The sequence below is a fragment of the Lepidochelys olivacea genome (genome assembly GCF_965140295.1).
Source record: "Lepidochelys olivacea isolate rLepOli2 genome assembly, chromosome: 7".
NCBI classification, from domain to species: Eukaryota; Metazoa; Chordata; order Testudines; family Cheloniidae; genus Lepidochelys; species Lepidochelys olivacea.
In genome coordinates, this window is record NC_140417.1 from 108,477,177 (window position 1) to 108,491,887 (window position 14,711).

General features: G+C 41.5%; 1 protein-coding gene across 1 annotated transcript in view; it reads right to left on the bottom strand.

Moving 5' to 3' along the window:
* Positions 1–14,711, bottom strand: part of PLPP4 (phospholipid phosphatase 4) — a 97,889-nt gene that overhangs the window by 44,803 nt on the left and 38,375 nt on the right. Inside the window, exons 3-5 of the mRNA XM_084635034.1 lie at positions 11,759–11,849; positions 8,961–9,024; positions 7,477–7,601 (exon numbers count right to left, since the gene is read on the bottom strand). Coding sequence (XP_084491160.1) covers positions 7,477–7,601; positions 8,961–9,024; positions 11,759–11,849 — 280 coding nt within the window. The remainder of the gene's footprint in view (positions 1–7,476; positions 7,602–8,960; positions 9,025–11,758; positions 11,850–14,711) is intronic.

Genomic DNA, 14,711 nt, shown 5'->3' on the forward strand with positions numbered 1-14,711 from the left:
TCCAAATACAGAGATAAACTATAATCTCTCCACTCTTACTCAAGATTGTGTCTGCCAAACTACTGCAGCACAAACACAGCATGTGATGCTTTTATATATTATTCCATTTCTTCATAAATTAATACAGTAACCACAGAGTAGTGATATTAAATTCTAAAATTGTAAACAACCCTACTACTGGCCTCCAAAATCTTTACTACAAAGATGCTTAGCTTCTTGGCATTCCCATTAAGTACCATCAAGCTGCTCAAAAAGAAGGTGACTTTTGTCATTTATTTAGACTATTTCTTGTACACAAGAAGAAAAAGCCACTCAACCTGGAAAGTTAAATTGGGGGAGATTAAAAAAAAAGTATCCAAGCTGCATAAACCTTCCAGATGCACTTAAAAATAATTCTACACTGCTTGCAAGAAGCAGTGAAACGTATTTTACAATGAAAAAAAGACTTTACGTGCTTCTAGCTCTTGCTGTCACCAGCTTTTGAGTTCAACTGCAAAATAAAGTAGTCAAATCCTTTACCCTGTTTAAACACCCTCCTGTATGATAAGGGTACCTTCAAAGTAGGGCATCAGTTTGACACTCTTACACACTTAGAGAAGTAACTTACTTCATGTACAGTCTCACTGGAATCACAGATGACCAACATAACACATCTGTGACTGCAAGAATTCTCTGGTGCCCACTTCCTTCCTGACCTTAATCAGCAAGAAAGACCAAACCAGAAGCAGAATCCAACACAATGCGCTTCCCCCAACCGTCTCACTCTACCCTAGGTACAATTTTTTTTTTAACATTAAGGACCTGGACCCTCATCCTCTATACAGATGCTTGCAACCCACCCACCACCCACCACAGCAACCCCTCCCTCCCCCCAAACACAGACACACAGCATAGAAAGATGCATGGGAGGATGCTTGGAAATTTTGCTGATCTTCTAACCCCCCTGAGCAGGGTTACCACCATACGTGACTTATCTACCCCTTATAACAAAGTAACATGAGCCCAGTTTTTATCCTGCGTAATGCACTATCATTCTTAATCACATCACTCCAGGAAATATCAGACCTGAAAATGGTGCTTCCTTTAGTGAAGTCATATGATTGGCTCTCATTAGTTGTACTCTGCAGTGATATGACTCTGGAAAGGGTTTTCTGTAAGTGGCATCATTTTCTGACTTGACGTAAGCAAATTACAACTTCCTAGCAGTTTGCATCCCTGCCAGGGAGAATCAGGTTTTTATGGGATACATACTTATAGCCAGGCAGCTTAAGCATCATAAAACTTGTCCAACTCTCCAAGTGCAGAAGCAAGCCTCGCAAGAGCCACCAGTTAACCTCAGAGTACAAGTAGGGTGGCATTCAACATGGTGTTACTGCACTTGTTACAGGTTCCTCCATTGATGATCTGTCAGTGTGACCGACCTTGCTCTGCATCTATGTAGCACCACAGCCACAACAAACAAATTTTCTTGTCAAAAGTCTTGTCTGCCTGGATCCAGTATCAGATCCTTGTACAACAAGGCTTTTGATTGACAGCCTGGCCAAGGAATACTCGCAAGCATGCTGGTTTGAAAACGAAAATAGCTTTTGACTGAGGCTTTTAATCTCTCTTTACCAGCTTCTGAGCAGCATGTTACTTTCACTTGTGATTTATTTCTTTCATAAGACCAAATGAAAGAGGAAATGCCAAACTGCCGTGGGCTACTTTTAATTATCGTTCCAAGAGAGATGCTATGGTTTATTATGTCAACTTTCATTCCTCCCAGGGTAAGTGATATATGTTTACTACCAGAAAAACATGAAACCATAGGAAAAACTATAAGCTTCTTTGATGCAGCCTAAAAGGAAAGGGACATGGGGTAAAACTCACCTTCAGTACTGTTCCATCCATTCTACACGTTACAGCACAGAAGCTGCCAGGGAACATAACATTGAAGGAGCTAATGCAACACTAAATCCTGTTTCCACTTACCCCTTTGTAAATATGGTGCAATTCCACTAATGTCAGAGGAGTTTCTCTGGATTTACAATGGTGTAAGTGAGACTAGAATTTGGCCCTAAGAGCTAGGTTTACACATCTGTAACAGGTTGGATGGATTCTCCTGTTGTCCTATCCTGCTGGCAGGTTTTAGGTCCAGGCACGGAGCTGCTGGTTAATTACTAGTAAATCATTGGGTTGGTGTGGCCAACCTAGGGAGAAGTCTTAGGCTTGGCTCTTTGGTAATTTTGGAAATAACTTTATATTAATAACACCAAAACACAGGAGGGTTAGCATTCTGACTCTAGGATGAGTGTGTGGTTTTTGTTAGGAGTTGTGTGGGGAGTTCACCATGTTACACAGAAGAAAACCAGGAAATGTATAGCTGTAGTAACAGCTCTAAAGAGAACAACTCATAGAAACATAGAAATGTAGAACTGGAAGGGACTTAAAGAGTTAATCTAATCCTTCCTCCTGCACTGAGACAGTCTTAAATATACATGACCATCCCTAACAGATGTTTGTCTTGTTCTTAAAACCCTCCAATGATGGGGATTCCACAGTCTTACTAAGTAACCTGTCCCAGTGCTTAAATCACACCAAGAACATGATGTGATGCTGCATTTTACATGATGTTTGCTGCTTGCCACACTTACGCCTCATGGAGTAAGTTAAGGATGAAGTGGCAGCAAGGAAATTAATTTACAATGATTATGATTTTTTAAATTTAATTTTATAAACACTTGTTAATCCTATAATCTGGATACCCCTTGCTATGTAGAAAGTTTGGTGGGTACCGAAGTAAAAATGTAATCTTAGAATAGTTTCTTTTTCCTGTGTGGAAATAAAATATTTATTATAAACTGCTTTCTGAGTCTTCAGAGCATACAACACTGCCATATAATGGCATCAAATTGGAAACAACTAAGGATTTGTAGCAATTTCCGAACTGCTGCACTTTAGCACAGGATTACCAACAGATACAAATTGCTGTGTATATAATATCCTCTCAGTCGTATCACTTCGTAATAAAAGGTTTTGTGGTTAGAAATATAATAATCTAAACTGTATAATAAAGTTATGTTAACCGATGAAGGAAAAAGGTGTTCTCAGAATTTTGGTCTGTACCCCTACTGATGTTGCATAAAGTCAATTTACAACTCATTGCTTACAGATCCAACCTAGTTTTTAAAAAAATCGATCCCAAATATACACTCTGGCCCGGGGCACATCAATAATGTACTTTGCTATATGACAGGGAATCTTGGTATGGGAACAGTGGTCGGCTCCTGGGCTGTGCGACAATACAGACCGGAGCACATTACAGCCATGATGTTCTTAGCCTCTGGGGAAAAGTACACTGAATGTCCTCTAGTACCTAAGCTTTGCAGCCCCCAATTTATACTGAAATATGTTCCAGCATGGGGAAGGGACACTGTAATTCACATAACATTAGTGTTGAACATTATTCTATAGACGTGGTGCTATATTTTTAATATGCGCTCAGCACAGGTCCCTTATTAGTACTTCTCTGTATATTTACAGTACTTGAAGTAAGCATGCAGTTATCAAAATCTGTATAGGTGTAATTTTTCACTATGCTGAACCAAGCTGATTGCAACCAGATGTAAGGAACCACCATCTGGGGATGTATTGCAACTACTTCAAGTTACTTGAACGTGACATATCATGTACTATACACATAGAATCATAGAATATCAGGGTTGGAAGGGATCTCAGGAGGTCATCTAGTCCAACCCCCTGCTCACAGCAGGACCAATCCCCAATTAAATCATCCCAGCCAGGGCTTTGTCAAGCCTGACCTTAAAAACTTCTAAGAAAGGAGATTCTACCACCTCCCTAGGCAACGCATTCCAGTGTTTCACCACCCTCCGAGTGAAAAAGTTTTTCCTAATATCCAACCTAAACCTCCCCCACTGCAACTTGAGACCATTACTCCTTGTCCTGTCCTCTTCTACCACTGAGAATAGTCTAGAACCATCCTCTCTGGAACCACCTCTCAGGTAGTTGAAAGCAGCTATCAAATCCCCCCTCATTCTTCTCTTCTGCAGACTAAACAATCCCAGTTCCCTCAGTCTCTTCTCATAAGTCATGTGTTCCAGACCCCTAATCATTTTTGTTGCCCTTCGCTGGACTCTCTCCAATTTATCCACATCTTTCTTGTAGTGTGGGGCCCAAAACTGGACACAGTACTCCAGATGAGGCCTCACCAATGTCGAATAGAGGGGAATGATCACGTCCCTCAATCTGCTCGCTATGCCCCTACTTATACATCCCAAAATGCCATTGGCCTTCTTGGCACTGCTGACTCATATCCAGCTTCTCATCCACTGTCACCCCTACGTCCTTTTCCACAGAACTGCTGCCTAGCCATTTGGTCCCTAGTCTGTAGCTGTGCATTGGGTTCTTTCATCCTAAGTGCAGGACCCTGCACTTATCCTTATTGAACCTCATCAGATTTCTTTTGGCCCAATCCTCCAATTTGTCTACGTCCCTCTGTATCCTATCCCTGCCCTCCAGCGTATCTACCACTCCTCCCAGTTTAGTATCATCTGCAAATTTGCTGAGAGTGCAATCCACACCATCCTCCAGATCATTTATGAAGATATTGAACAAAACCGGCCCCAGGACCGACCCCTGGGGCACTCCACTTGACACCGGCTGCCAACTACACATGGAGCCATTGATCACTACCCGTTGAGCCCGACAATCTAGCCAACTTTCTACCCACCTTATAGTGCATTCATCCAGCCCGTACTTCTTTACATCTTGCTGACAAGAATACTGTGGGAGACCGTGTCAAAAGCTTTGCTAAAGTCAAGAAACAATACATCCACTGCTTTCCCTTCATCCACAGAACCAGTAATCTCATCATAGAAGGCAATTAGATTAGTCTGGCATGACCTTTCCTTGGTGAATCCATGCTGACTGTTCCTGATCACTTTCCTCTCATGTAAGTGCTTCAGGATTGATTCCTTGAGGACCTGCTCCATGATTTTTCCAGGGACTGAGGTGAGGCTAACTAGCCTGTAGTTCCCAGGATCCTCCTTCTTCCCTTTTTCAAAGATTGGCACTACATTAGCCTTTTTCCAGTCATCTGGGACTTCCCCCGTTCGCCACGAGTTTTCAAAGATAATGGCCAATGGCTCTGCAATCACAGCCGCCATTTCCTTTAGCACTCTCGGATGCAACTCGTCCGGATGCAACCCCATGGACTTGTGCACGTCCAGCTTTTCTAAATAGTCCCTAACCACCTCTTTCTCCAAAGAGGGCTGGTCATTTACTCCCCATGTTGTGATGCCCAGCGCAGCAGTCTGGGAGCTGTCCTTGTTAGTGAAGACAGAGGCAAAAAAAGCATTGAGCACATTAGCTTTTTCCACATCCTCTGTCACTAGGTTGCCTCCCTCAGTCAGTAAGGGGCCCACACTTTCCTTGGCTTTCTTCTTGTTGCCAACATACCTGAAGAAACCCTTCTTGTTACTCTTGACATCTCTTGCTAGCTGCAGCTCCAGGTGCGATTTGACCCTCCTGATTTCATTCCTACATGCCCGAGCAATATTTTTATACTCTTCCCTGGTTATATGTCCAACCTTCCACTTCTTGTAAGCTTCTTTTTTATGTTTAAGATCCGCTAGGATTTCACCGTTAAGCCAAGCTGGTCGCCTGCCATATTTACTATTCTTTCTATTATCTCATCGGGATGGTTTGTCCCTGTAACCTCAACAGGGATTCTTTGAAATACAGCCAGTTCTCCTGGACTCCTTTCCCCTTCATGTTAGTCCCCCGGGGATCCTACTCATTCGTTCCCTGAGGGAGTCAAAGTCTGCTTTCCTGAAGTCCAGGGTCCATATCCTGCTGCTTACCTTTCTTCCCTATGTCAGGATCCTGAACTCAACCAACTCATGGTCACTGCCTCCCAGGTTCCCATCCACTTTTGCTTCCCCCACTAATTCTTCCCTGTTTGTGAGCAGCAGGTCAAGAAAAGCTCCCCCCCTAGTTGGCTCCTCTAGCACTTGCACCAGGAAATTGTCCCCTACGCTTTCCAAAAACTTCCTGGATTGTCTATGAACCGCTGTATTGCTCTCCCAGCAGATATCAGGAAAATTAAAAAGTCACCCATGAGAACCAGGGCATGCGATCTAGTAGCTTCTGCGAGTTGCCGGAAGAAAGCCTCATCCACCTCGTCCCCCTGGTCCGGTGGTCTATAGCAGACTCCCACCACTACATCACTCTTGTTGCTCACACTTCTAAACTTAATCCAGAGACGCTCAGGTTTTTCTGCAGTTTCGTACCAGAGCTCTGAGCAGTCATACTGCTCCCTTACATACAGTGCTACTCCCTCACCTTTTCTGCCCTGCCTGTCCTTCCTGAACAGTTTATAACCATCCATGACAGTATTCCAGTCATGTGAGTTATCCCACCAAGCCTCTGTTATTCCAATCACGTCATAATTCCTTGACATCACCAGGACCTCCAGTTCTCCCATGCACTGCTCACCATATATGAGCTAGATTGTGAGCCTGCCACAAGCCCTATTGATGGGGTGGTGAGAAGCTACACTGTTCTAGGAGCAGCCAATGGAAAGAACTGTGCCTCAATTCCCGCTATACTCCAGCGGATAGTAATTTGCTACTGATTTACTGCCTCCCATTATGTGAGGAATCATCTGTGCTAGCACATTAGGGGTGGAGTCAAAGCTCCCCATCTACCTCCTTGGAATGAGCACACAGCTCGTACTTATCCCTGTGTGTGCTTTGACACTAGACAAGAATGTAAGGATGGGGAAGCAGTCTTATTCCCTTTTACAGCCCTCTGTCCCCTCACAGTCCAGCCCATGACACTGAAACAAAAGTAAAAACTCTAGGATATGGAATACTGTAAGGAAACATCACTGTGAAACTGTAAAGATATGGATAAATGTCAACCTGTACAGATAAGCCACCTTAATGACTCAACTTTGTGTTCATGAAGTAGTGCTAAAAAAGAACTAACGATGCATTATTTGCAATTTTTTCAAAACTCAATAAATAAATTAATCAACTCCTGCTCAATTCAAGCATATTTCATTTGAATATAACTAATGAAATAAAACACAATTCAATATTTGTAGACACCTTCCCCTGCCCCAGTCAGAGGTTGGGGTCCCATAATGCTGGAAACCTGTGACACAAATCTTACATACAGTTCTCAATTCTGTCATCCTCTCTCACCTTGAGCAGTTCCTTACTCTACAGACAGTCTGGATGAATTGAATGGGATGGCCTGTGGAGTGAGGTAGTGCTCAAGATAAGAAAGGGTCACAGAAGCAGAGCCTAAGTGTTTAAAAGGGGTAATGTCAAAAAGTTCAAGCCAGGTGTTTTCTACAAAAGTACTGTTCCCTCCAGCTAAAACCAGGTGCATGATCCATCAGAAATAGCAATGCTAACACATAGATGAGGATAACATTGCCAAAGATGAGTGGTATTTGAACGAACTTACAGGAAGAGTGGATACTGGGAAAACTCTTTCTGCCTTCGGACACCAGATCTGGATCACCTGTGCAGTGCATTTCAGAGTTCATTACTCCATCTGGAAAGCAGCGGTAAAAGAAATCGGGACGAGGTCTACAAAAAACACCATGGACATTTGAAATATAAGAGCTGTAGTTATAAATGAACCTCAAAGTGATTATTAAATTTACTGACTATCACATAAAGAGAGTTTACTTCCTTCTTTTTATTCTGCATGTGGTAGCAATAGATATGTTTCTTTATTCCTTCCTTCCTGCCAAACTTTTGCACACATGCTGTCTGTAGGAAAACTTCCAGCAGAGTGTGCTAGCAGCCGCTGGATGGTGGCATCTCTGCTTTCTGACAGGCTCATTCCTGATGGACATGTATAGGCTCGATCCTGAAAGGGAATATGCAGGGCTACGCATTGCATATCCCATAACTCAGTCAACCTGCTCATCATGCTCAGTGATCAAGCAGGCTATCCAATAGAGCAATAATTACCACACATGTTCCACGGGGTTGCACAGGGCTTGTTGACTCTGCTCAGTAGCACCCTTACCTGTTACTATAAGAGGAGGTATGGCCTGCTGGTTAGACTAAAGAACTGGGATCAAGGAACTACAGAATTCTAATCCCAGTCCAGATGCTGAGGTTCAGATCCTCAGTGGCATTTAGGCACCTAACTGCCAGTCACTTCAATGGGAGTCAGGCACTTAAATACTTATGAGGATCTGGGCTTGACTCCTGGGACAAGTCAATTAACTTCTCCGCTTCCATTTCCCTATGTGTAGAATGGAACTAGTGATGCTTACCCGCCTCCCAGGGCTCTTGTGAGGATCAGTTAGTTATGTTTGTAAAACACTTTTAAAGTGAAAAGTGCTAAGTATTATGAGTGCCTGCAGAGCAGTGTTGGGGTGGAGCAGGATGCGTGTCAAAATATAAGCAGAGATACTTTGTATGCTCCACTCCTGAAACAATATGAGACAGCCCTTTCAGGAGTCCATTGGTAATGGACTCCTGAGTTCGGTAATCCTGATGGATGCTGCTACTGATGGAAGATCTCATGGACAGTAGCATGTATACTTGAAATGCAGAACCATGAATTGATTTAAATTTTGTTGTGCTAGTGGGAACTGGCAGCTAAACCCCCGCACACTGTGACTGTTCCCCTTATGTGACACCAGTAAAATGTATAGATTTCAATTTACACCTTTTCTTGCTTGTCTGGATCTTCAAACTAGTCTACCTGCCACACAAACTCCAAAAGCTGACAGCAAAGAATCCTGCCAGTCATATGTCACATAATGACGATATGCGCCATCTTTTCCGGGGGTGAGGACAGGGTAACAGGAATCTCTGCTAATCCAATGTGTTCTGGAGCCTTGCTTAGTCTTTATATTAAAATGGATTATAGATAGACAATCTTAATTTGACAGTTTAAGCCATCACTTAGAACATGACAAGACTTACCTCCCCACTATTAATTTAATAGTATTTGTGCAGACTCCATTCAGAGCGAGAGCCAAGGAAACAGCTAAAAAACAAAATGAACAAAGAGAACAACAACAACCTAGGTAACAAGTTATAAATTCTAGTGTTACAGCATTTGATTTATGAACTGAAACTTTTCATAGATTGAAATTGGATTCTTCAGTATAGCTGAAAGATTTTAATAACCCCATTGTTTTGGCTGACAGTAAACTGCAGAACAGGGTAATAATCCTGGTCTGATTCTGTTGTGCTAAAGGGAAAAAAGGAACAATATATTTTGCAAAAAAAAAAAAAAAAAAAAAGAACCAGCCATAGTGCTGACATAATAAGTAATAATAATTAATAATAAATGAGGAACTTTCTAATTAAATGTCAATCCATTATAGTATGGAAATAGCCTACTTTTTATTTGTATTTAAGAAAAGTTCACCAGTGTTCACAGAGGGCCTGATCTAACTCCCACAGAAGCTTTTTCATTGACTTCATCAGGCTCATATATTCCTTTCTGTTTGGATTTAAATTGCTTTAATGCTGCAGTCTATGTTATAGCTACATGGTGTAATGCAAGAACCATTGCATTGCATTTCTTCTTGGCAAGCCTATCAGGCAGATCTCTTACTTTCGTAGAACAGTCAATGCAATGTGACTTGATTATGACACCTATATCAGGTTATTATGTAAAGAGTGGAATGAAGAGGAAGGACTCATAGGCCAATCCTATATAGATGTGAGTAAAGCTAGAAGAAGAAGATATCAGGCTATTATCTCGTTGCATCGATGTCTTACTTGTTGTACTCCAGAACTTCACTAGCACTTATCATTCTGTATCCACAAAATCCTTGCCTGATGGCTCTGTACATCGTAAGTTTTGTCTATTTTTTTCTCTTTTTTAAAATCAAATACTAGGTCTTTGAGAGAGAAAGGGGTGGAGGGAAGGTGTTTTTCCAGCCATTTACAAGGCTGCTGGCAGAAATAAAGGAACAAATTGATACCAAGGACAGCAGTATTGTTCAACACAGTCCCCTACCTTCTACTTTCAACATCTCTGGTCATTTGCTATCTCTTACTCTCTCAGTTTTTTATGATGATTGCATGTGCTCAATAGAAATTTTCTATAAGATCAAATACCTTTGACCAGTAGCATCACAACACTGTATTTCCCTTTAAAGAGAATGGTAATAAAATGCGAGAAACATATATATGAAATTTCCTGAGTTACACTGTGTGATTCTGCACACAGCCTTCCATCTTGAGTTGCCATTTACGTCTATGCAAAGTGAGTGGAATCTGGCTATAAAATGCTACCATCGGTGTAAGTGGCTGGAGAACTAAGACCTGCATTCAGTTAACATGTATGTTAATGGCTAGACCGGGGCAAAGCAGTGGAGAATCACAACCAGCATTTTCAAACATTTTCCCAGCAGAATCAAAGAGTTCCAAAAGAAAATAATAGTTTAGAATAACAGTTTCTTATTTTTTATTTTTTGTTGTGGGCAGAATGCAATGGGCCAGATCCCCATCTGGTGTAACTCAGCATAGCATCATCAAAGTCAGTGGATCTACACCAGCTGAAGATTATGCCCATTTTGCGTCTGAATTATCTCTTTGAATATGACCAGCACATAAAAGGTTTGAATTTATGCAAATATTGAACAGTGGGATATTTTGTAAAACATTAAAATTGTGGTGTCTTGTGTGATTTGGTGTCTTTTTTTGACGATATTTTTTATTATCTGGGCATTTTAGGGCTAATGGTAACAGCAGTCCAAAATAGGGAAAGAAAAAAAAAGATAGAGAATACCAATCTAAAGTATCCCTAAGCCATGGAGGGAGAACAAACCATGGAGACAGATCCAGAGCTCCTTTGCTTTTGAAATGAGAGAGACAGAATGAAAACCAGCACCATGACTATATATTTTTATATGTATAAATGCATGTTCCCCCTGCCTACTAAATACATTTTCATCAATAAAACATCGCTCATGATAAATTTAACAACAAACTGCCAAGTACTGGCAGCATCAGAAAACAATCTCTAAGATCTTTTCTCCAGCTGATATAACACCAGAATAGGTGAACAAGCTCCAAGAGAATTCCACTCTTCCAAAAATTGATTTTAGCACTAATACCCTCTACATCCAGTCTAGCACAGACAAAAGTCTGGGCAAATATATGGGTCTTAGCCCATGATCTGAAAATCAACAAACTCAAGCTCTGCTTCACCAGCAAAAGGGCAAAAAATTCCAGTCATGGACTCTTCACTACAAATACCCTGCCACTAAGCTCCAAATGTTTGAAACCATAACTATTGGCAAAAGTTCTTTGGCTGATCTCAGACTTTTGTAGGGTGAAGTGTACAGAGACAATTTGAAGGTCTCTTATTGTAGTCAGTAAGGACCCAGACCACAGAGAGCTTTACAAATTAACACCACTGCCTTAAATTGCACTTGGAAATAAACAGGAATCCACTGTGGCATAGAGAATAAAGGAGTTGACTGCCACAGATTCTAGCCAATCAACATTAGAAAGATCTCAGCTGAGTTTCATTACCTTACCCAGCAAGGACCACAATCTGATTTGATCAGGAGAATGTAGAAACAAGGCATGGAATTCATAGGCTTAGAAAAGTATGTAAAAGAGAGAGATTTTTTAAAGATTTTCTTGACTTCAATGGAACCAGCATTTCACCCACATTTTCAGGGCTTGGAATACTAATTAGAACAATCACCGGTAGGAACTCTTATGCACTTGCCATCTTAAAAATCAATCTACTTTACCTAAGAAGGCTTCTTTAATTTCAGTCTTATCTGTCCGCCGGATTATTTTCACCACAAAAATGACAGCCAGTGGCGTGAGGAATGAAATTGCCTGGGAGAGATAACAAATAATCACGTGTGAGAGCATCAACTCCCTGTCATCCCCACGGATTAATAATTAGTTCCAGTTAGCACCACTTAGACCGGATGGCTGAATAATCTTTATTGAACTCCTGACCTTGAGCAAAGTGGGATGATTTATACCTGTAACTAGAGGGCAATGAATATACTTAAAAATTGTAACCTAATTATGGGTTATAATTGATTTGTAATTACTTGGAGCTACATTTAAAGTGTCAGTTTTGCAAATGAAAAAGAACACTGCATAAAGATCATGACTCAGTACTGCCAACAACTACATCTCTGTACGTTTGTTTTCTAGAAGTGGATAAGCAAGTTCTTCACCTTTCTGATCTATTAAGAAACACATATATCACACACAACAATGTAATGTTTAACAGAGTAAAACATGTCAGGTTGTAGACCCTGAGCCTGCAAACAAAGAAGCAAATAGGTAACTTTATTTATTGAGTAAAGTTGCTCATGTGCTTAAGGGTCCGGACCATAGTTTGCAAATTAGACACTAGAAAATAGTATTGGACCTGATTCTGCCACCCTTGTACTAAGTATGTTGGTAATCTCATTGAACCCAATTTCAACAGTGGGGCTATTCACAAAGAAACTACTGCTCAATGTGACAAAGCATGTCAGACAGGTGCATTATTTGTGCTGTATTTCATGCAGGCTGGTCACAGTTAAAATTCTTGGTGAACAACTCACCATAAATATACCGTACTGTAGTTTGAAAAGAATGAACTATTTAGCATATGTAACTGGCGGTGCACAAAAGCAAACGGCCTACTTACTATTTTGCTGATCCAATATTTTCCTCTGTACAGATTCCTAACAGAAAAATACTTCTAACTGAACTCACTGTGCTAACTTGCTTCATATATCTAAAAATGTCCTTTTCCTGGCTTCCATAAACAACAGGATTATAGGTCACTTTACAGCCTAGGGCAGTGGTTCCCAAACTTGTTCTGCCACTTGTGCAGGGAAAGCCCGTGGTGGGGCGGGCCGGTTTGTTTACTTGGCCGAAACTGCGGACGCGGCAATCGCGGCTTCCAGTGGCCGTGGTTTGCTGCTCCAGGCCAATGGGAGCTGCTGGAAGCAGCGGCCAGTATGCCCCTTGGCCCGCACCACTACCTGTTGCTCCCATTGGCCTGGAGCAGCGAACTGTGGCCACTGGGAGCGGCGATCGGCTGAACCTGTGGACGCGGCATGTAAACAAACCGGTCTGACCCACCAGAGGCTTTCCCTGCACAAGAAGTGGAACAAGTCTGGGAACCACTGATCTAGGGATTAACTACTTGGAAATGCATGGGCTCACTGCTGTGAAACACATAGCCGTCACATATCCCATCATACTTATCACAAATCTCACAAAATCCATCAGTGTTGGAATTTGGCTGCCATTCTTTACTACTGCCTCAGGTTAAAAAAAACCCCACTCATATTCAGACCTCAATTTTCTTGTGTTGAATAGTGTTTTTTCTTCGTAAGAAAATCCATTCACTTCAAAAGGACGACTTGTGGAGTAAGATACTACTCAGTGTGAATAAGGGTAGAAGAATCCAGCACAAGCTTTTCCAGAGCTTGGGGATGCTTAAATCTTTTCTTAATATTTTTCCCAAATCTGCAAAAGTGCACTGAGCTGACTTTTCTGGAGCATTAGGGGATCTGAGCCTTATGATTCTCTCATGTACACAACAAGTGTACTGGAGTGGAGCCAATGGCAGGTTGCTTAATCTGGATCAAAAATTATGGGTGGGGGGGTGGTGGGGGGGAACAGCTCCCAAAGATCTACAACTAAACTCTAGGGAAGCAAGGTTCAGCAATAGCATATTGTGTGCCATTCTTGTCTGGCAAAGGAACTTGCAGTCAAAATCTACCTTGGATGCATGTGCATGACTCCTGGGATCCTTAATGACAATCCCATTAAAGGAAGAGTTTGGCCTTTGGCGGATGGATCATGTTGCAATAAATGCTTGATTGCAAAGACACAGTCTGGATTCTTGTGAGGCGTGTCCTTCAGCAGGGATGCTGCTCGTACAGCTCTGCTACTGCAGGCAGTTAATTATATTGTATAGCAGAGCAAAGTGAAAATAAGCTGCCTAGGATGTTTTAGAGAACCTGAAAATTAAACTGTACATTACGGTACTGATTTGTCTGCCATGCTAGCTTGGGCAGGCCATTTAACCCGGGCCAGATTGTGCTACCTTTGTTTACATTGAGTAGTATCTTACTCCTTGAGTAGTCCCATTTAAATAAAAAGATGGAGAAACTGATGGAGACTTGGGGAACTAGGACAAAGAGGCCTCTGTGTCCTAGTTCACCCTTCTGAAAAATGGAAATAATACCCCATGCTCAGAGCCAATATTAAGCTCTTTTAAATCATCAGACGTAGTGAGCTATATAAAAGTGCAAAGTATTTATTGCTGTTATAATCTATCCTGGTCCAGATTCCACTCTCTCTTATATCCGTGCAACCCCATTGACTTGAGTGAATAATAAGGGTGAAATTGACAGCAGGAAATGGCTCCCTATTTTTACATTTTATTAAGCATGCCATAAATTTTTGTGCAGAACATCTTTCGTTCCAGTTGAATCTCCTGTGTGGACTGGTGGCAGAATACAGGGCTAAGAATGGACTTTATTTCTTTTACCATAGGAATGCAAACATCTCCATCTCTCTCTGAAAACAGAAATTAAACCTTATTATCAGAGACAGTGAAAAAAATGGTTAGTGTAAAATCTAGGCTTATTATTATTTTTAAAAAGAAGGATTCCCAACACACACAAAAACCAAATCTGTCTTCCATTATTGAATAACATGTCAAACTATAGCCTCGCT